The 21,927-nt window shown below is 54.2% G+C and overlaps 1 protein-coding gene across 4 annotated transcripts; it reads left to right on the forward strand.

The window, feature by feature from the left end:
- Nucleotides 1-952: 952 nt before the first annotated feature.
- On the forward strand, nt 953-21,221 carry REN (renin). Of its 4 annotated transcripts, XM_086345724.1 has the most exons (10): nt 953-1,182; nt 9,986-10,490; nt 14,662-14,812; nt 15,274-15,397; nt 15,916-16,034; nt 16,834-17,030; nt 19,283-19,402; nt 19,775-19,919; nt 20,204-20,302; nt 20,881-21,221. In XM_086345724.1, the coding sequence occupies exons 3-10, from the start codon at nt 14,678-14,680 to the stop codon at nt 21,040-21,042; spliced, it is 1,101 nt and encodes a 366-aa protein (XP_086201850.1). In that variant the 5' UTR covers nt 953-1,182; nt 9,986-10,490; nt 14,662-14,677; the 3' UTR covers nt 21,043-21,221. The 4 variants fall into 4 exon arrangements, with proteins under 4 accessions (XP_086201850.1, XP_086201849.1, XP_086201852.1 ...); XM_086345723.1 differs by lacking the exons at nt 953-1,182; nt 9,986-10,490 and adding an exon at nt 11,173-11,377; XM_086345725.1 differs by lacking the exons at nt 953-1,182; nt 9,986-10,490 and adding an exon at nt 12,400-14,400.
- Nucleotides 21,222-21,927: the final 706 nt, after the last annotated feature.

Here is a 21,927-nt window from a genome sequence, read left to right on the forward strand (position 1 = left end):
GGTATTACAGCAACATCAAATTACTATAAAATTTTCTGAAGACGTTCTCTCAGTTCCTAGACTTATGTCACTGCAGCTGGGTAGCAAGCATTTTACAGAGGGCCCTGAGCCCCGCGCCCACACTTTGAGGAGGGGGAAGGCAGCTGGCTTAAGCACCGCCCCTTTTGCCAGGGAAGTTTTCAGCCAGTCGAACAGCCTGACCTGAGAGACTATACTGATCACCGCCCCATTCACTGAGGTATAAATATCACCCTAGTTCCACAGTCAGACCTCCACTGGGGTGCTTGGCCACAAGACCCTAAAGCCCCACTCCATTTGCAAGGAGTGTCAGCAGGGACTGGGCCATGCATCCACCACTGCAACCCCTGGAAACCCTGGGTGGATCCACCACACCCCCTGGAAACCCTGGGTGGATTTTACGTGCATCATTTCTCTACATCCTTGGAGGCACCCAGGGGGCTTAGCATGTATTGACCCCATTTTCCACAGTGAATACCCTAAGGTTTGAAAAGAAGAATAACACTCGAGGCACACAGCCAATGAGTAGCAAGCCATTTCAGGCTCCTGACTGCAGAGCCTGGCTTCCCCATCGCACTGTCACACTTCTCTGACATGGCATGACATTAGAGTAAGCTGTGGTGGACATCAGAAAGGGTCAATCTGCCTTGTGCAGACATTCCTGGGGGTCCCCAATGGCTGGGGAGTTTAAATTGCTGTAGGAAGGAGAGAGTAGTTAGGAAACTCCAGGAAATCGAGGCTTCTGCGCACAGAAAAACCCAGCCCTATTTGACAGCCTCAGGCTACCACTACCCTGCTTGGTCTAGAATGGAAACGCTCTTTCCGAGAAGGACTGTGAGGTTCACCACCATTCCATGAAACACCCGTTACAGAAACCCGAGCTCCGTGGATTAGAGGCAGAAACCCGAGCTCCGCGGATTAGAGGCAGAATCTTGTTGCTATGGCAGTGAGATAGGCTGCCATGGAAACAGGGCAACCTGCCCCACCTCATCTCTACCCCGAAACCGTCCTCAAGGATCTCTCATGTTTTTGAAACTGCTGTGAGCTCGGGTCCTAGCGTGGTGTGACAGGGTGATGCTGCTGATATATCCTCCTCCAAACAGCCTCGAGTGTGTCTCTGTACTTCTAGGAGAGGAATCATAAACTCAACACCTACTCTGTTAGGTGAGTTTTTCTCCTATTCCTGGACTAGTCCTTTCTCTGATGAAGTCTGTGGGTAGGAAGAAGTTAACGAGTCTCCAAAATTTGCCCTTAGCCAGCCTACTTTTACAAAATCTCCTGTGATCCCCTCTAACTCTCCTCATGACCTTAAGTTTAAGCAGATAGGAGACAGGTGTGTGTGCTTGTGTGTGTGTGTGTGTGTGTGTGTGTGTGTGTGTGTGTGACTTGAGGGCTGAAAGTGTGAAACGTGTTCTCTGGTATAAGAAGCAGGCCTGTGTGTGAGAAGGTATGTGTAAGAGAGGGGTAAATGTGAGAAGCACACGTGTGTTTGTGTGACTATCTGTGGTGTGGCCCCTCTAACTGCATTTCAGGCCTTGTTAGCTCCCTCTGCAGCCCAGATGCTCTCCAGGATCTCTGCTCTAGCTGCTTCAGTGGGCAGCAGGAGGAGAACTGGGTCTGCCAATCCTGTCTTCTCTCCAAGGACCCCAGGCCCTGCAGTTCTTGGCCCCATGTACTGTGTAGGGATGGGGGTCTCCACGGGACGAAGGGGGTCTTTGGTTTCATGAGGGTCCCAGCCTGACTCTGAACAGATTGAAGGGAATGTCCAGAGCACATTGCAGGCAGTGAGGTGCTCCAGGGACTCCCGAGACCTCTGGCTCAGAGAGCTAGGGCAACAGGGCCTGAAGACTTGGAGGTAGGGCTCCTAGGGGCTCTCAAATGCACTCCTTCCTGAAAACTCTGGACAGCCCCCAAGGGGCTAGAACCCAGGAGGCCTGGGCATCTTTCCCTGGGGAAGGGGAAGTGGGAGGACCTCTTTCCACGTTCCTCCCCTTTTGGTAAGTCTGTTGCACTAGGAGGGCGTTGGTCTCATGGCCTGAAGCGTATGAGGGGTGGGAGTGGGAGGGATCCAGGGGGGTTTCTGCCTCTAGTATCACTCTTAATATATTAACGAGCAAGTTTTTTAAGAAACTACACTGTGCCAAGTGCAGGGCTACTCCATTTTAACCTCACAACAACTGTATGAAGTGGGCAGTATTCTCAGAAAGGTTAAGTGATGCGCCCAAGGTCACATAGCTGGCGAGTTCGAGAGCCAGAGTGAGACTCTGACCTTCCAATTCCAAGTATCATCATCTTCCTACACACTACAACCTTTCCTTTCTCTGCTCTGCTGTGTGGCAGAGCCAGCCATCTTCCTGAATTATTTGTCTTGGGTAGCAGGTCTCTGGCAGTCAATGTAACTGTATCCTGATCCCTCTCTGACTTCTTTAATAACAACACAGGTGAGCTCACCAATCCCCAGAGCAAGCCTCCTCCCCTCAAACCTCCTATTAGGGATCAGGCAACTGATTTGGTCCCTGTCTGTCTCCTTCTTTCTCTGGAAGCAGCTTCCCCAGGTCCAGACTTGGTCATAGGGAGGCGAAGGTGTCAAGTCCCAGGGGAGCTAGTGTGCCCTTGCTCACCTTGGGTGCCTCCTTCCATTTTAGACATCAGAGCCCAACAGGCTCAGAGCAGGGGGTCTGGAGGCCAGCAGGGCCGATTTTGGTCATCAGGAGAGAGCCAGATTACAGCAAAGAGCAGCCAATTTCATCCTATTTTTGGACTTTGCTTGCCTATATTTTATTTATTATCTGTCCAATATAGCCTTTTAAAATTTTTTATTTATTTTCAATGGAAGGATAATTGCTTTACAATGTTGTGTTGGTTTCTGCCACAGGTATACATACATATGTCCCCTCCCTCTTGACCCTCCGTCCCACCTCCCACCCGATCCCACCCCTCTACGTTGTCACAGAGCACTGTGTTGAGCTGCCTGCATCCGACAGCAAATTCCTGCTGGCTATCTCTCTTACATGTGGTATGCATATGTGTTAATGCTACTCTTTCATTCGTCTCACCCTCTCCTTCCCCACCCCAGGTCCAAGGTCTGTTCTCTATGTCTGTGTCTCTATTCCTGCCCCCAAAATAGCTTCATCAGTACAATTTTTCTAGATTCCATACATATGCATTAATACATGACATTTGTTTTTCTCTTTCTGACTTCTTCACTCTGTATTAGAGGCTCTAGGTTCATCCACCTCACTAGAACTGGCTCAAATTCTTTCCTTTTTAGGGCTGAGTAATATTCCAGAGTATACAGGTAGTACAACTTCTTTATCCATTCATCTGTTGATGGACATCTAGGTTGCTTCCAAGTCCTGGCTATCAAAAATAGTGCTGTGATGAACACTGGGGTACACGTGTCTTTTAGAATTGTGGTTTTCTCAGGCTGTATGCCCAGGAGTGAGATTGCTGGTCACAATATAGTCTAACAACTATCTTGTCGACATATTACCTTCACAAAATGTTTCACGGTACCACTTTTGACTCATTCATGCCTGTTCACTCCTTAAACCCTTTAAAAGATAGCAAAGGAACAAGAAAGGAATAAACTCCCAAGGACAGAGAGAAGGGTTAGGAAACCACAGCAGGTGAGAAATGACAGCCAAATATTGGAGATGGAAATTAGATGGAGGACTTGGCAGAATGAAGGAAGTTACAACCTCAAAGCCAGCAAAAGGGGACTACCGAAGGGCCATAACTGATTGACTCCCAGAGCCAACTCTTGGTACCTGGAGGTACTTGGGACAAATTCTAGACTGAAAATGGGGGACTGGCTGGAAATCTCTATGTGAGTAGCCAGACTTCCTGAGTCCCCTCTATCCAGCCAACACAGCCATGCTTCCTGCTTCCCCATCGGGAAGAAGCTAGAGGCTTTCTCTCAAGGATTCAGTAGAGACTCTAGTCAGGGGGTCACAAGCACAGTGAGGATGGGGATAAAGAGAGTGCCTGAAAAGAGGGAAAAAGAGAGTGGACTGTGTGAAAGTCTTGCTGGGTAAGTCCCCAGACCTTTTGCAACCTCTTCTTAGAATGTAGTCAGCAACGGGATAGAGAACGCCCCAAAGGAAACACCAAAAGATTCTGACATTGAAGGGTACATGCCTTAGTTCACTTGGGCTGTTTTAACTACCTACCACAAATTCAGTGGCTAATAAACAACAGAAATTGATTTTTCACAGTTCTGGAGGCTGGGAAGTCCACAATCAAGGGACCCTGATTTTACCTGGTGAGGGCCCACTTTCCCGTTCACAGATGACTGTGCTTCTGTTGTGTCCTCACATGGCAGAAAGGAGCAGGGAGCTCTCTGAGGTCTTTTATATAAGGGCACTAATCCCTTTCATGGGGGCCCCACCCTTATGACCTAATCACCCATGAAGGTCCCACCTCCTAATATCATCACACTGAGAGTTAAGATTTCAACATATGATTTGGGAGGGACACAAACATTCATCTGTAGCAGTGCTCCAGGGAAAAGTCTGCTGAAAGCCCTCATCTAGAGTGGGGTACCAGAGAAGGCAATGGCACCCCACTCCAGTACTCTTGCCTGGAAAATCCCATGGACAGAGGAGCCAGGTGGGCTGCAGTCCATGGGGTTGTTAAGGGTTGGCGACTGAGCGACTTCACTTTCACTTTTCACTTTCATGCATTGGAAAATGAAATGGCAACCCACTCCAGTGTTCTTGCCTGGAGAATCCCAGGGACGGGGGAGCCTGGTGGGCTGCCGTCTATGGGGTCGCACAGAGTCGGACACGACTGAAGCAACTTAGCAGCAGCAGCAGCAGCAGAGTGGGGTACACCAGCTGTGAACCTTGTCCCTGCACACCAAGTTTCTAGGCCCTTCTACCTGTCTGTGTTAATGAATGGAGAACCAAGTTGTCCCAGGAGCTTGAACAAAACCTTTATTTGGAAGAGAAGACCAAAACAAACAAACACAGAGAAACCAGAGACATAGCGAAAATATTCAGTTCAGTTCAGTTGCTCAGTCGTGTCCAACTCTTTGCGACCCCATGAACCGCAGCACGCCAGGCCTCCCTGTCCATCACCAACTCCTGGAGTCCACCCAAACCCATGTCCATTGAGTCAGTGATGCCATCCAACCATCTCATCCTCTGTCATCCCCTTCTCCTCCTGCCCTCAATCTTTCCCAGCATCAGGGTCTTTTCAAATGAGTCAGCTCTTCTCATCAGGTGGCCAAAGTATTGGAGTTTCAGCTTCAACATAAGTCCTTCCAATGAATATTCAGGACTGATTTCCTTTAGGATTGACTGGTTGGATTTCCTTGCAGTCCAAGGGACTCTCAAGAGTCTTCTCCAACACCACAGTTCAAAAGCATCAATTCTTCGGTGCTCAGCTTTCTTTATAGTCCAACTCTCACATCCATACATGACTACTGGAAAAGCCATAGCCTTGACTAGATAGACCTTTGTTAACAATGTAATGTTTCTGCTTTGTAATATGCTATCTAGGTTGGTCATAACTTTCCTTCCAAGGAGTAACCGTCTTTTAATTTCATAGCTGCAATCACCATCTGCAATGATTTTGGAAAAATTAGTCTGTAATTAATATCCTCAGAGGGCATAAGAGAAAATTTTGCACCTACAAAACAAATAGTGAATACAATAAAATGGAATAATAAAAGAATCAGAAAGGTCCTTCGAAGTTAAAATTAAAGGAGATAATTTTTTAAGACATAAAAGTTGGAACATCAAGTTAAAAAAATCTCATAGAAGGTAGAACAAAAAGAAATCAGGAGATAAAAATGTAAGAAATTTAGGAATCAAACAGAAGCTGTAATACCCTAATAATGTGAGTTCCAGAAGTCAGAAAGGAGGAAATGGAAAGGAAAAAATGACCAAAGAATTAATGCAGGATGATTTTCCAGAAGGGAAGGACATGAATTTCCAGGTTGAGGGCATCCACTGAGTGCTCAGCACACAAATGGGAAAATATCCATGCCAGGAGTAGGGAAGGTGGTGAGACACCCTAAAGATCAAACCATAGAAGAGTCTGGAGTCAGAGTACCATACTTGTTAAAATCAAAAGATACTGGAAAACAACTTCCAACTTCAGAGGGGAAATAAGCTTCAGCCTAGAATTCTACTCACACTTTGAAGAGTAAGGAGTAATGGAAACATTTTTAGACATGCCAGTACTGGAAGTGTTTACTTATCCTGTACTTTTTCTCTGCAAACTTTGGAATACATCTTCCACTTAAACACGTGTCAACTGAGAAAGAAGAAGCCCCAGAGCCTGGACACAGGAAGCCGCAGAGGGGAGCAGCAAAGAGATCCCCCAGACAATGATGTGCTGCAAACTCAGGAGCACCGAGCCCCCAGGAGAAAATCCCACTGGTGCATTAGCTGGGCATCCCACCAGGCGCAGGGTGGTCTGGAGCAGCTGGGCACAGAAAAACAAGGAGTGGGAAAGGAGGGGGGTGATGACGAACTTAATGGAAAGCAGAAAATTACACGAAGAAATGTAATTTTAATACACGTGAATGTTAGTTTAATTATAATAATTTAAGTACTGACTTTTGATTTTGCCAAATCAAGAGGGACAGAGTATAAGAGAAATCTTTAATTGCCACAAAAGAAGTAATAATGAATAAAATTGAAAAATCTAGAAATGGCAGTTTAAGCATAACCTTTAGGGATATGTACAACCAACAATAGCAAAATAGCCAAGAGAGATGAAGGGTTTTGCCTCGGTAGAGCAGGACTTGTCATGGGGACTGGACGCAGGGCTGGAGGTGCTGGTTACCCTTAAAAGCCTTTGGGTTCCGTTGGGTTTTAAAACTAGAGCCTTTATTTCTCTGATAAAGAAAGGAAAGAGAGAAGAAAGAGAGGAAGGGGTCCATTTTCTAGGAAATGTTCTTGGAGTACAACCACTTCCCTCCACTTCCCTGGTGAGACGGGCACACACAGCCGAGCACCTTCCCGTCAGAACCACTGCCCTGGGTCATCACCCCTGCCTAGCACACGCACATGCACACACACGCATGCGCGCGCACACATGTGTGCACACACATGCACACGCACACACACACACCCTCCACCAAGCTGCTCCACTGGTACCCCTCTTCTGGAAAAGGAACCTTCTTCTAGTTTAAGCTTTCTCTGATAATGGAGCAGACCCCGATCTGGGGAAGCAGTTTATTATGCTTCCAGCTTCCATGCCTCAGGGTATGGGGTCTGGTTCCACTACATTGGTGGGTCTCGTTTCAGAAATTCTCCTTTGATCAGGCTCTTTCACCAAGCCCTCAGCCTCCCTGCCAGGCCTATCATCTCCCTCGGGCCCCAGCACCTCCTAAGGCCTGGGTGACCTGCCTTCAATTTCCTGGGCCTTCGCTTGAGCAGGCCTCGAGTTGGGATCACCCCAACCCTGTGGCTGGTTTTCTGTTCCTCCAAGGTCCCCAGAACAACCAGCTAAGGACACTTGGTTCTCTGCATCCCCACCCCCCAGCTTCAAGGTGCTCCTGGTCCCAGCCCCGATGCCTTCCAAGTAGTCATCCCCTCCGGAGGGTCCACCCACACAAAGCCAGCCCTGGCTGGCTATTAACTCCACTCTGGGTCTCAAGGCCCTCCTCTCAAGGCCCCAGCTGCTCATCTCTGCAAGCTCAGTGCTCCCATCTGATTGAAAAATTCCTCCGAGGAGGCAGCTGGGCCCTCTGGGGACAGAGGGTTAAGTGTGACGTGGGGAGGAAGACAGGTAAAGAAAAGATGTGTCCATTTTTATCTCTGTTCCTGCTTCCCCGTTTGCTTTTTATGCACAGAAGCAGGACCAGTCCAGAGATATTTAGCTCCCCAATTCCAAGCCTCGTGAATTCGACCTCTTTCCACCTTCCCCAGGACTGTATGTAGCCTTGGCAAGAGCTTTCCACTAAACTAATGCTGGTGGGAATAAATCCATGAACCTTTCAAAGCAGCAAAAACCAGGCTCTCTGTGCCACTCAGCCTTCTCCCCGTCTACCCTTCACCCCTGCTGGCCCCTCCATCCTTGGTCACAATCCTGAATCTCCTTGGAATCACTGTCCTAGAGCAAAGGGGGTTTGGGACCACTTGTAGAGAAACCCTGAGTCCCACTGTCTCCTGAGAGATTTGCAGTTCCCCAGCCCCCTGCGAAAGTCCCTTCCCCCACCCTGCACGCCCAGCGGATCTGAAGAGAGAGCAGAGAGGCTGGAGGGATTTACGCTTTTCCGGAGGGCGCTGGCGTCACGGGCCTGCCCCAGGGGAGAGGGCAGGTGCCGCCCAGCCCCTGCCTCTGCCCCGGCTGCTTCCCGACCTCCAGGTGACGCAGCCTGGGGCCTCGCCTGGGACTCCACGGGGGCTTCTGTGAGAAATCCTGGACCCAGGCTGATGGGGCCGCTCGATAACCTGAGAAAGGTCCCTACATACCCACGCTCCTTCCCTCCCACAGCACGGGGCACTGGTGGGCCACAGCTCAGAGGGAGACCCACCCACCGTCCAGACCATCCCCACACGACCCCAGAGACGGGAGAGGAACAGGCTGGCCACCAGGCAGGCAGGCAGGACCACAGAATCCTAAAACCCCGGACCGACTGTCCCAGGGTCCGAGGTGACTCCAGGCAGGGCATTTGTGGTCACTGGACGATGCTGACTGCTCCTCCTTAGAGTGGAGCTGAAACCGGATTCTTTCTCCTGCCATCACAGACCTCAGCTCTGTACGATGAGGCTGCACAAACAGCTCTGGTTCCAGCTTCTGTGGAAGAACCTTCAAGGGCTCTGTGACCCCTGAGGCCCCTCGCTCCCAGTCAAGCTTCTGCAGAGCCCTCCATGGACCTCCAGGTCTCGCTTCCTGGATTCCTGCTGGTTCTGACTCCGGGCCACAGTCTCGCTGGGATGTGCTACCTGCTGTCTGGCCTCAGGATCCGGGTCCCACAAGGGCGGGGTGGGTAGGCTGAGAGGAGCTGGTGAGAAAGAGCAAGAAACAGCTGCCGCTCCCAGCTCTGCCGGGGTCCTGGGAGAAGCTAGAGCCAATGGTGTCCGGGCCGCGTCACCCCTCAGAAGCTGGCTCCCTGCCTCCCCTCTGGTGCCTGCGACTCTGGTCTGCAATCTGACAAATGTATGTCTCTCCTGGAGGTCACTCCCTCTTCTATTTACACTGGTGCACAGGGCCAGCACTCATGCAAGCTGCACACACTGGCAGGACACAGGGAGGTGGGCGGGAAGGGTGTTTCTGGCTGGACAGTGTCTGGGGCCCCAGAGGGCTGGACCGGCTGGGGGGACCCCCGGCCCTACCTTTGCCATGGAAGGGTCTGGAGTCGGAGCTAGGACACAGCCGAGGGCCCCACTGTGCCCAGCGTCCACACTGCAGCAAGGCCGCGGCTCTGAAGAGCTCTCAGAGAGCTCTGCGGGCTGGCACACTCAGCCCCAGCCCGGCACCCTCTCCTTTGCATCCCGTGGGCTCGGGCGGGCACGAAGCCCCAAAGAGGAGCCAGGAGTCCCGGGCACACCGCTCGGCTTGCCCTTCCCTGAGTCCTCTGAAGCCTCAGCCTCCTGTCTGAGCAGGGGGTCTGACGGTCGCCCCTCATAGGGCTGCGGAGAAAGAAGCGTGGTTCTGTCATCTTTCTAACTCTCGCATCTGGACAAGGGCCTGACACGTAAGAAACGCTCAGTGATACTTGCTAATGAATGGAAGAGCGCGGAGACCCACAGGGACGTTTAATGAATATTTAGTCAGTCTGATAAGACAGAAGTTCCCACTGAAAGGTTCTCCCGGGCCCTCAAATGCTTCCCCCAGTGCCAACCACAACGCTTGAAAATTCTCCAGTGAGAGTTTGTACCAAGAAGCACCGGCTTCTCTCATCCCTCGGCAAGGCTGTTATAGTTGCAGAGATCCCGACGCATTAAGTAGTCCGCACAGCGGCAGCAGAGTTTCACTCCGCTGGTTAAGTTCTTTCCGCCCACAGGTGCAGAGAGCAGCACGCTGAAGACACGGGACCTGGCTGCTAGAGCGTCCACACGGGCGGGCAGCCTGGGGCCGCCCAGCGTCGGCTTCCTCACACCGCTTGGGCACTACGGCCCAGAGAGGGGCGCACGCCCCCACGTCACGCAGCAAGTTAAGCCAGGCCCCTGGCCCTGCCCATCACGGTTCACTGGGCGCTCATTTGATGAGCGGTGAGCGCCACTCTGGGAGAGAGGCAGAGGCATGCACATCGAAACGATTCCGAGAGTGGACAGCCGAGGCCTGTGCTTTCACAGAAGGCGCGCGTCTGCACCGTGGGAGCCCCAGCAGAGACCGTCAGTTCCAGGGTGAATCCACGCCTGCTTCCTGGAGGCGACAGAGATCCTGGAAGTGGGCCCCAAAGAGTGAGCAGGGAAGAGCCAGGAGAGGAGGTCCTAGGCTGCGTAAACAGCATCCACCCTGGGATTCAGGGGCCAGGTGGATGTGTGGTGAGCGGCTCCAGACTGCTGGTAAGCCATAAGGGAAAGGGAAGGAGGCAGACATGCCCCAGAGAGGACTCAGGGAGAAGCAGAGAGAGGGAGAGGGGTGGAAAGACCAGCTGCTCCACCTCATTCTTTGGCAGAGAGCAACCTCCCCCAGTCCTGGGGCTTCCCTTCCCTTCCACCAGCACAGGTCATCTAAGATGGAACCACGTCCCTGCCCCCAGCTCCTTACTTCCAGAGGAGGTCTGTGCTGCACTTTCCCATAAACAGCCGCTGCTAACAGAGACCTGAGGGGAGGCCGCGTCGGGACTCCCTGGATCTGGCTCTGTCAGGGAATGAGCTGGAGGGATCACCCATGTTCCAGATGGTAACACTGAGACGCAGCCTGGGAGTCGCCAGTCAGGGGCACAGCCAAGGTTAACACAGAGGCAAGAGACGGGCTTGGGGGCTGGAAACCGGGGTCCTGCGCTTGTTCCAGCCCTGTCCTGGTTCCCTAGTGGTGCTGTTTCTCATCGGCTTCGGTCTTCCCTGAGGGGTCACAGGGCCAGGCCGAGACAGGGCTACTGGCGTCACTGGGCGCAGCCTTGCTTTCCCACAGCCATCCTTCTTCCAGCCCCCCTGCTCCACGTCAGAAACCTGGTCACCCTTCACCCACTTAGCTCAGCCCCATTGAGGGATTTATTACCGGCTGCCCCGCCATCTGCCCCGCGGTAATAAATCAGGGCAGAGCAGAATCGCAGCCATCCCGAGTGTGCGTGTATAAAAGGAGAGGGTGCTTCAGGGGACCCCAGAGCGAGCTGGGCACCCAGGCGAAGTGTGGACCAGTGCAGCAAGATGCCTCTCTGGGGACTCCTGCTGGTGCTCTGGGGCTCCTGCACCTTCAGTCTCCCTGCAGACACTGCCGCCTTCAGACGGTAACTGGGAGAAAGGGTGGGGGGAGGAGGGATCCTCACTTGCCTGACATAGGTTGGGGGGGGTGGTTCAAACAAGTGATGTCACCCCGTCCTCACAAGCAACTGGGCAGGGAGAGTTTTGCCCCAATCAGAGAGGTCAGGTGACTTGCCCGATGTCACACAGCCAGCAGAGGCACTAGCTGGGCCTTTTTGATCCTAGCCCAGAGTTTTCAGTTCCTGCACAGATCACCAGGCTAGGCACTTTGAGGGGACTCGGAGATGACTGAGACATGTTCTCTGCCCCTCGGGAGCTCACAGACTAATTACTAAGAAGGGTGTGGTATTGTTAACTCTACCAGGGAAGCAGGACAACGTAGTGGTTAAATGCAAAGCTTCCAGAGCTGAATAGTTCTGGTTTAAATTCTGTTGCACCAGCAGTGCCAACTAACTCCGGAACCGTGGGCAAGACCCTGAACCTGGCCACGTCCAAGTTTGCCACTGTTATTTTTCAGTATTCATTTATTTGGCTACACGGCCCGCTTGGATCTTCACGGCAGCAGGCAGGGTCTTTTAGTTGTGGCGTGAGAACACTCAGTTGCAGCTCGTGGGATCTGGTTCCCTGACCGGGGATTGAACACAGGCCCCCGGCGCCGGGAGCATGGCGTCTTGGCCACCGGACCACCAGGGACGTTCCGGTTTACCATTTTTAAAACAGGGATAATATTTTACAGAGACGAACCTATTTTACAGAGCTGCTTTGAAGAGTGAATGAGATATTGCCTGTAAATGCCTCAGCCTGGTGCAGGCATGCTGTAAAAACCCAGCTGTTACCATCTCCAGGGGGATTATCACGAACATTAAAAGAAAGGTTTAAGGCAGCCCAAAGGAGGAGGATAAAGACCCTACATCCATGTTTGGCGACAGGCCCTGAGGGAACCCTGACGGCTCAGCTGGTAAAGAATCCGCCTGCAATGTGAGAGACCTGGGTTCGATCCCTGGGTTGGAAAGATCCCCTGGAGAAGGGAAAGGCCTGGAGAATACCATGGACTGTATAGTCCGTGCGCTCGCAGAGAGTCGGACACGACTGAGTGGCTTTCAGTTTCACTTTCTTCCCTGAGGGAACAAGCAGTTCTTCAAAGCTGCAGGAGTGGGGAGGCAGGTGGGAGAGGGCCTCCTAGAGAAAGGGTTTCACGCTGGGGAAGCAGATGGGACCAGAAGACCTGAAGTTAAGGGGCAGGCTTTCATAACAGTGGGAGTTGCTAGGCCTGTAAAATGCTGAGGACTTCATAGGATTGTTTCCTGTGTCTCAGCTCAAATCATCCTCCCAACAGTCCCATTTTAAAGCTCGGGACACTGAGGTTCAGGGAGGTCAGCCTGGGCACACGCTGCGACATGTGTTTCCAAGCCTCTTTCCTCTGCTCCAGGGAGAGGCGCTTCCCAGTGGCAGCGTGTGCCTGAGGTTGGCCCCCACCCCCAGGATAAGGGGAGGGAAAGGAAAAAAACATTCTCCTTCGTCTCTTCAGCATGAGAAGAAGAATGAATTGGACCAGGGTGAAGAGGGAGTCAGGCTTTCCAAATGTACTTAGAGGAGTTTTGCTAACTGACATGAGCCTCAGTGTCCCTATGCAAGGCTCTTTGGCGCCTGAACGGCAGATCCCATTCTCAAGGTGCTTTTACACACAGACGCCTTTTACAACATGTACTGAGCACTGGGCAACTCAATCTGCAAAGTGCTTACTCTCGGTGGTAGGTACTACATTAAGTCCCTGGTTACAGAGACCCAGAGGAGGTCAGGTAAGTTGCTCAGAATCAGGCAGGTAGGAGGGGATTCGAGCACATCCCACGACCACTACACCCTCATCACAGACGGCATGAGGCTGTGCCGTGCTGGGTACAGACACCCGGGGAAAACAGGGCAGGCGCCCAGGCAAAGGGGAGGCCAGCACGGGGGCACAGGGCTTCCAGGAGGCGGGGTGCACGCTGGCCTTCGAGGGCTGGGAAGTGCTGGTGTTGGGGGGCGGGGGAAGGGGAGAAGGAAGGGATTCTCTAAAAGGAGAGGGTAAAAGGAGAGGTCCAGAGTAAACAGTGGGAACGGAGCCCTCTCTCGGGTCTAGCCTTCTCTGTTCCTCCATTTTCCTATCTGTAAAATGAGAATAGTAAAGTTACTCACCTCAGGTGATGGCTGCGAATCCAATAGATCATAGTCGTGAAAATACTTTGTGCAAGAATAGACCACGTTATGAATACGGCAGGTCATTTCTGTTAAAATACTAACACCAACAAGCATGAAAGTTGCATCCACGTTTGTGGGCAAAATGCATGGGGCCTGACAAGGAAAGGCTAGTGCAAGTACATAAGAAGAAACAGGGACCCTCCAGACTTTGGGCTGCAAGCCTGGGACCCCCAACAATGGCTCAGGCTGTGGCACACAGCCTTCACATCGGAGTCCGGGGACCCGTGTGGGAGATGGGCCAGTCAGGGCACCTCGAATCCCTGCTGCATCTACTCCTGAGTCGCCTCATCCCTCACCCCAGAGTGAGGACAGCCAGCCTGCAGGATGGGAATGAGGTCACGTGGTGGGGGTGGCCTGCACAGCGCTGGGCGCCCACACGGTGGCAGCTCAGGGTGACCTGAGTTTCCCAGATCTCTTTAACTCTGCCTCCCGAAGGTGACAGGAAAGCGTCAGGACAAGAAGCGGAGGGCCTGGGACCTAGGCTCAGGAAGGCGCTTCTTCCCAAGGGCGGGCTGCACAGGCACTCTGGAGACGCCTGCCTCCCCCCACCCCACCCAGTCAGCCCCAGGGCCCGGGCTGGGTGCTGCCTGGGGCTTCCTGCGGCCCCGCCCGGGCCGCGTGGGCATGTGCTGCCCCCTGCAGGCCCCGCGTGGCACTGCCTCACCCACCCAGCTGTGAGCCGGCGCGTCCAGCCTTCACCTCCTCAGGGGGAAGTCAGTGCTGTTTCCTCCTGCATCTTCCCACCGCTGGAGTCCCTGAAAGGCAGTGATGATCTCTGCATCTCTAGCATCCAGCATGGTGCAGGCACAGAGTAGGTGTCCAACCTGTGATTGTGGAGTGAATGATCTTAAAATGATGAGCAAAATCAAACAACAGGAGCAAGTTAGTTGAGGATCATTTAATACCAGCACAGGTAACCATGGAGTCTCCTTCAGAGACTTAAGAGCTCTAGAGTGATCCCTAGGTGCCTGGGCTAAGGTTGGGGTAGTTTTATTAGAAGCTTCTAGAACGCTACCATTACTGTGGGAGGGGACAGAGCTCTTCTACTTTTTCTTACTCCATCATGGGCTAGGATCTTCCTCAAGAAGATGCCCTCAGTCCGGGAAAGCCTGAAGGAGCGAGGTGTGGACATGGCCCGGCTGGGTGCTGAGTGGAGCCAGCTCACCAAGATTCTCTCCTTTGGCAACCGCACCTCCCCTGTGGTCCTCACCAACTACCTGGACGTGAGTGCCCTGCTCGGTCCCTTGCCCGCTTCACTCTCTCCTTCTTCTCTTGGGCCTAAGGCATTTTTGCCCTTCTGAGCACCTCATGAAATTCCCATTTCACAGCTGGAAAGACTGAGGCACAGAGGACCGGAAGGAGCCCAGAGGCAGGGTCCAGGCCCTGGGCCCCCAAGTAAGGGTGTTGCGGGGGCAGGGGCTCAGCGAAGCATCAGGGTTTCTGTGGGGCATGGGGCCCCTCCCTGCTTCACTGGCAGTACGTTTAATTTGCCCTTTGGTTTTACCGAGCCTCCCACTTCCTGTCATGAAACACTGCTAAGCCTCTGACTCCATCCCTGCTGAAAATGGAAGCCCAGAGAGGCTACGTGGTCTGCCTCATCTCACCCCAAGTTCCAAAGAGCATATCAGGCAAGACCCCAAGGCTCCCCAAGCCCTTCAGGCCACCTCTCTCCTTTGCCCTGCAGACCCAATACTACGGTGAGATCGGCATCGGCACCCCACCGCAGACCTTCAAAGTCGTCTTTGACACAGGCTCCGCCAACCTCTGGGTGCCGTCCACCAAGTGCAGCCCCCTCTACACGGCCTGTGGTGAGACCAGGGGCCTGGGTGCCTCCCCACGCCGCTCCCCTGTCAGGCCTCAGCCCCAGCTCAGTACCTCCTGATGCCCCCTGAGCTTCCTCCTGTCTGCCTCTGTGCCCCCTGCCCCTGAGAGGAGAGGAGAGAATGTCTCCCATTGTTCTGACATGACCACCAAGTAAAAAGCATGCTCCAGAAGGACTGAATTCTCAGACCCATTCAGAGCATGGGCTCTGTCCTCCTTAACCTCAGGGAACCACTGAGTGCTTCTGGGGACCAGAGTCCTCTCGCCATCCTAGGATCAGCAATTACTTTAAGACACTTCATCTGAGACAAAATTCTCAGAGACATGAGCACATTACAGGGGCCCAAGAAATACAGACCTTGATTGATTAACCATATTTTTCAAGCCTCCCAACTCAGGGCCGCCCCGTCTTTGCACTCAGGCCTCAACACACGGGCCCCACCCAGCACCTGCCTCCAACCCCTTCCCTGTGTTTCTTGGCCTTGAGCCTTTGTCTTCCCGCCAGAGATTCACAGCCTCTACGACTCCCTGGAATCCTCCAGCTATGTGGAGAATGGGACGGAGTTCACCATCCACTATGGATCCGGGAAGGTCAAAGGTTTCCTGAGCCAGGACCTGGTGACTGTAAGTGAGGCTGTCTCAGATCATCTGCCCTCCTAGTCCCCAGACCTCCTCTGCCACCCTAGCTCCCGCGGTTGGGGATGGTGCAGCCCAGCCCACCTTGGAGGAGCACCCTCCTCTGCGACTGCTCCCTGGAGCTGCAAGCACCTGGGGCAGAGCAGAGCTGAATTCTGGGCACTACCCGAGTGATCTGTGAGGGCCTCTGCAGCTACGGCATTCGTGGAGTTTGTCCTGAGCCCAGTCTCCAATCGAGGAACCTGCTTGGGGTCATCCGGCTCTGACTGAGCTCTTAACCAGACCCTAGACTGAAATCCCGAGTCAGGGTCAGGGTCAAGGGTACCATCAGCCTTATGGTCAGGATCATTTTGGAGTTAGGCACAGGTTCTAAGCTCACAGCTGAATTCAGAGTTTGGAATTAGGGTCAGTCCTGGTTCACACTGTCACTTGGTCTGTGTCTGACCTGCCTCCATCTCTAGGCTTCTCCATTCCCTGCTCTGGCAGAGTTAGGGTAGGGGTACCCATGGAACTGGGAGGAAATCAGTGTGAGCCCATGAAATAGGGGAAAGGGGGCATGAAGGGCAGGCCTGACTGTGGTGCTGCCTTCTGCCTCTGCCCCTCCTTGTCGCTCTGGACCCCCAGCCCAGACGTGTGTTAGGAGGGCTGCTGTGCACGTGGGGCTGATGAAGTGGTCACACCCTGGCGCGGTGTGTCCCTGGGGCCCTTCGTGCACAGGCCGGGACTGGACTCTGGCCAGGGGATGGGCCACGGGCTTGGTCTCCCCTGGTGCTTCGTCCTTCCACAGGTGGGTGGGATCACAGTCACACAGACCTTTGGCGAGGTCACGGAGCTGCCCCTGCTGCCCTTCATGCTGGCCAAATTTGACGGCGTCCTGGGCATGGGCTTCCCCGCCCAGGCCGTCGGCGGCGTCACGCCGGTCTTTGACCACATCCTCGCCCAGCGGGTGCTGACGGACGACGTCTTCTCCGTCTACTACAGCAGGTGGGCCGGCCGGGGCGGGGCCGGGGCGGGGCCGGGGCAAGAGGAGGCGGTCCGAGCAGGACTGTGCTGTGTTCAGGATCAGGCGGTGTTCAGTCCATATCCAGAGGGATACGATCCAACATGGAAGCCAGCGCTTAAATGAAAAGGAAATAAAGTCAGGCACTCAAATCCTCAGTCGTACTGTACCTTTCAAGTACTCAGTGGCCACAGTGACTACCGGCTCCCACACTGGACTGTACAAGTACAGCACATTTCCATCTTGGCAGAGGAGTCTTTTACTTACAGTTTAGTTCAGCAGTGCTCTAGAGCAAGAGAAGAAAGCAGAGTGGGGGTGATGGGAAGTGAGGCATTGCCATGACCGCTGGACCTCCTGTGAGGGCCTGGCTCCTCTCATGTGGACTGCTGACTTCATTCATTAGTCCCTTCACTTATCTGCTCAGTCCCTAACTCCAAACACTGGACACGGACATGACAAGCGCTGTGCAAGGCTCTAGGGGTACAACCATGAACGCAGTGTACAAGACAGAGTTCCAGCCCTCACAGAGCTTACAGTCCAGCAGGGAAGACAAGAAACATTACAATATGATGAGCAAAACAGGGGACACGAGGTTGAAACCCTGTGCTTTCAACTCCAGGCCAAACTTGAGTGCAGCACAGCCAGGCTTGGAGAAGCGGCCACCAGCTGTGGAGCAGAGCTGTGATCTGCCCTGAGCTGCTGGGCACGAGCTGGAGACAGGGGGTCAGGCGTGAGAACTGCAGGCCAGAAGCAATGAGGACAGAGGGGAAGGTCAGCGCCCAGAAACATCGCACAGATAAACGGAAAGGAGTGTCTGGTTTGGCGAGAGAAAGAGAGTGGCTGAGAAAAGGCCACCAACTGGCGGGCAGGGCAGTCTTGGGAGGAGCTGCTGCAGAAGTCGGGCAAGGGCTTCCGTAGGCAGTGCAGAGGCAGGTGCGGGTGTCAGGAAGGGAAAGGCCCACCCTGAGAAGTCTGCCTGGGGACGGACGCAGACACAGCTGCGCAGAGAAGCAGGGAGAGACATGCAGGTGTTTGTAAATGCTGGAGGGTGCCCGAGGACGGGCAGGTGGGAAAAGCAGCCAGCAGAAGGTGAGCAACGGAGAAGGCGGGAAAAGAGGAGACAATTGAGGGCAGGAGCCGAGAGGCCACGGGATGGAGGGGAATCCCAGCAAAGAGGCCTTGTTGAGGAGAGACCTGCCTCTTCCTTTACTCTGGGATGAGAAGGAGGAAACGTCCAGAGAGATCATGAAGTGTTGGGAGAGATGTAAGGGGAACTTGTCTAGCCCAGGTGCACATGTGCTGGATTTATAATGATGCAATTAATGCACTCGCACCAATAACATGTGTGACCTACGTGCTTCAACGTGCACACACACATGCCTCCTACTAAGAGTGCTGGAAAACCCCATCTCTCTCTCTTAAATACACACACACACACACACACACACACACACACACACACATATCCACACACATAGGAAACCATCCCTAAGGTAGACCCTCACTTGTGGGAGGCATCATGCCATCTGGAGGAGAGGAAAGCAAGGGGCACCAGCTTCGGATGCGGCACCAGAGGTCCTGGCTCCAGTCCCCCACTCACTGCCAGGGTGGCTTCAGTGACTTACCTCCTGGTGATTCCACTGCCTGTAGGGTAAAAAGAGTGTGTAATACCACCTTGCCAAACAACGGGCTGGTGGGGCTCATCTGAAACAAAAGCTTCCTTTCTGCTGTCTCTTTCTCTGCAGAGATTCCAAGTAAGGAGATGGAAAGCCCTCACTTGGCCCTGACCCTCCAGAACGCCTGGCCCAGAATCACACATGCCATCTGCCCCAAACTCAATGCAGCGGGCCAGGCGCCACTGATGCCCAAGCTCCCACCCACCCCCGCCTTCCTCACGCCCCTGCCCACCACCCCAGCAGCAACCCGGGGTCCATCCCAGGTCCCCCACTGCTCAGGCCCCAGTGAGGTGGGAGCGATCTGCGTCTTGGACGCATTCTGCCCTGTCCTGTGTCTGCTCCTCTGTGACCTCTCTGGGGAGGCTTTACTGGGTGCTGCTGCTGGGCCACCCTGGAACCCCCAGACTGAGCTTTGGGGACGGGCAGAGGTGGAGAAGCGGCCTCCACGTCGCGCCCCAGCCTTGCCGCCGACCCTGAGCCTGGGCCCAGCCTCCCTGGTGGCCGGGGTTACTGAGTCCTGGAGGCCGTGGGTGTCCACGCTACTCTAATCTTCCCTTTAGGAATTCCCACTTGCTAGGGGGCGAGATCGTGCTGGGAGGCAGTGACCCCCAGTATTACCAAGAGAATTTCCACTACGTGAGCATCAGCAAGCCTGGCTCCTGGCAGATCAGAATGAAAGGGTCAGGACCTTCAACCCTCTTCCCTCTGAAAGTGCTGCTGCTGCTGTGGGTGGGCCTGCAAGGGGGCCGGGCTGCCGTCCCGCCCTCTCTCCGAGTGCAGCCCTTGCTCTCTGCTTGCTTGGTCTGGGGAAGGGACATGGAGATGATGGGTCAGGGGGAGGGGGCAACAAGAAGAAGCGGAGAGTCACTAAGCCATGTGCTGGGGTGGGCAGCATTCTCCTCTTCCAGCTCACGTGTCACGCATCCCTCTCCGCGTCACCGGACCTCCAGCATGGCCTCTTATCACCTGCCCGCACTCAGGAAAGCTGTGCAGCTTGGTGGTGCCCCTCAGCCTTCTGTCCAGCTGTCTGTCTGACGCTGTGGCCTCCCCAGGGTGTCTGTGAGGTCGACTACCTTGCTCTGTGAGGAGGGCTGCATGGTCATAGTGGATACTGGTGCATCTTACATCTCGGGCCCCACCAGCTCCCTGAGACTGCTCATGGAGGCCTTGGGGGCCAAGGAGCTGAGCATAGATAAAGTAAGGAGCTGGGGGACGGGCACCAGGGAGGAGGGCGCACCAACCGGCCCAGGCCCCCAGATCACCCCAGGATGCTTTGGTTCTGAAGGGGACCGTTTCTGGCCTTCCTCTCCTGCCTCTCACAGTCTTCCACATGTGACCCGGGCCCTGGGAGGGGGGGCTTGGGAAGCTGGGGGCTGTGCCCACCCCTCTCCGGCAGAGGGGCCAGGCCACAAGCACAGGGTTGCGTCTCCTGGGGTACCTCCCACACTCAAAGGGGCTCCTGTGACCCTACCCGCTGCCAGTATGTCGTGAACTGTAACCAGATGCCCACACTCCCCGACATCTCCTTCCACCTTGGAGGCAAAGCCTACACACTCACCAGTGCGGACTATGTGTTACAGGTGAGGCTCCAGTCTGCTCCTTGGTGGCAGGGAGGAAGAGGGGGCAGGGGCCCTCAAAAACAGACATGTCATTATGCACAGATTACCTGCTAGACCAGCGGTTCTCAAACTTGGCTGCACGTTAGGGTTACCTGGGAGCTTTTAGAAATCCCAGTAACAAGCCACATTCCCATACCAACTGATACCTCTGGGGGTAACTGGGCAACCATGTTTACCAAACTCCCCAGGTAATTGCAGCGTGCAGCCAGATTTGGAAATCACTGTGCTCATCTCCTGATCTCCATTCTGATCAAATGTCCCCCAGTAATGCTATCTGCTTTTTATACTCAGTATGTTTAGAGGTGTTAATAGTTTGTCTAGGACCAGAAGCTCTGCCAGACTGTGAGCTCCTGAAGGCAGCGCTTGCAGCATCTGGCTTAGTGCCTGCCTCTGGGAGGGGTGTGACCCATGATGGCTGAAAGGGCCAAGATGTGATGGAGGCCCAGTGCAGATGGGGCACAGGTGGGCAGATGCTGCTGAGGAGTCTGGCAAGATGGTTATGTGCCAGGCAGTGGAGGAACCCTTCTACTTCCTGCCAGGATCCCTACAATAATGATGATCTGTGCACACTGGCCCTCCATGGTATGGACATCCCACCACCCACTGGACCAGTCTGGGTCCTGGGTGCCACCTTCATCCGCAAGTTCTACACGGAGTTTGATCGGCGTAACAATCGCATCGGCTTTGCCCTGGCCCGCTGAGGCCCTCTGCTGCCCTGCCCTGGCCCGGAACTAGAGCACTCTCTGGGACCACCCCCCAACCCCTGCCTGCGCCCTCACTCAGCGGGGTGGAACTCCCCCCGGACGTGTGCCCTGCCCCCAGCACTGGCTCTTCCCTTCTTTGAGGACCACAGAATAAAGACTTCATGTTCCCAACCCCACTGCACCTGGGTTCTCAAGGATTTGAAACAGGGAAGAACAGTGTGTGATCTCGTGCAGACAGAACGTGACACAATGAGAAGCTCACAAGCACACAAGCACAGGTTCCTGCACGCAGGGCTGATGCCACCCGTGCAATGTCGGCAGGGTTCGGATGGAGTTGCTCACACTGCCCTGGGCGGGAAGTTTGCAGAGAGCCAGCCCCTGGGGAACCAAAGCTAACGCCGTAGCAGACCATAGACAGAAAGACACCCCAGGCTCATGGAGCTTAGCCGCCAACTCAGGCTCCGTGCCTCCTCACACAGCCATGTAACATGCCATCGAAGGCACTGACACCTAAAACATAGAACCACAGAGGTCTGCCTAATATTCCCTTTGTACATGAGGATAAACTGAGCCTCAGAGAGTGACAGCATTTGGCCAGGGTTGCTCAGTGACACGTGAAAAACCACAACTAGAAGGCTGCCCATCGGACTCAGACCTTGGGCGCTTCCCACCTTCCCACATACAGGTGACCTCCACAGGTTCAGAGCTTCCGCCACCCCGGTACGGGCCCAGGTGCACAAGCACACAGATCTTCCGCATCACAAGACCTGGGGCTCAGGTCGAGGTCTGCTCCCACTCCGACGCCTTGGGCTGTCTGTGGGAGACCTGTAGCTCGGGGAATAAGACACCGTATCCGCCCGAATGAAGCCACTGACACTGTCC

The sequence above is a fragment of the Bos grunniens genome, chromosome 16 (assembly GCF_055505025.1).
Source record: "Bos grunniens cultivar Pamir isolate PY7600 chromosome 16, Bosgru_T2T1.0, whole genome shotgun sequence".
Taxonomy (NCBI): Eukaryota; Metazoa; Chordata; class Mammalia; order Artiodactyla; family Bovidae; genus Bos; species Bos grunniens.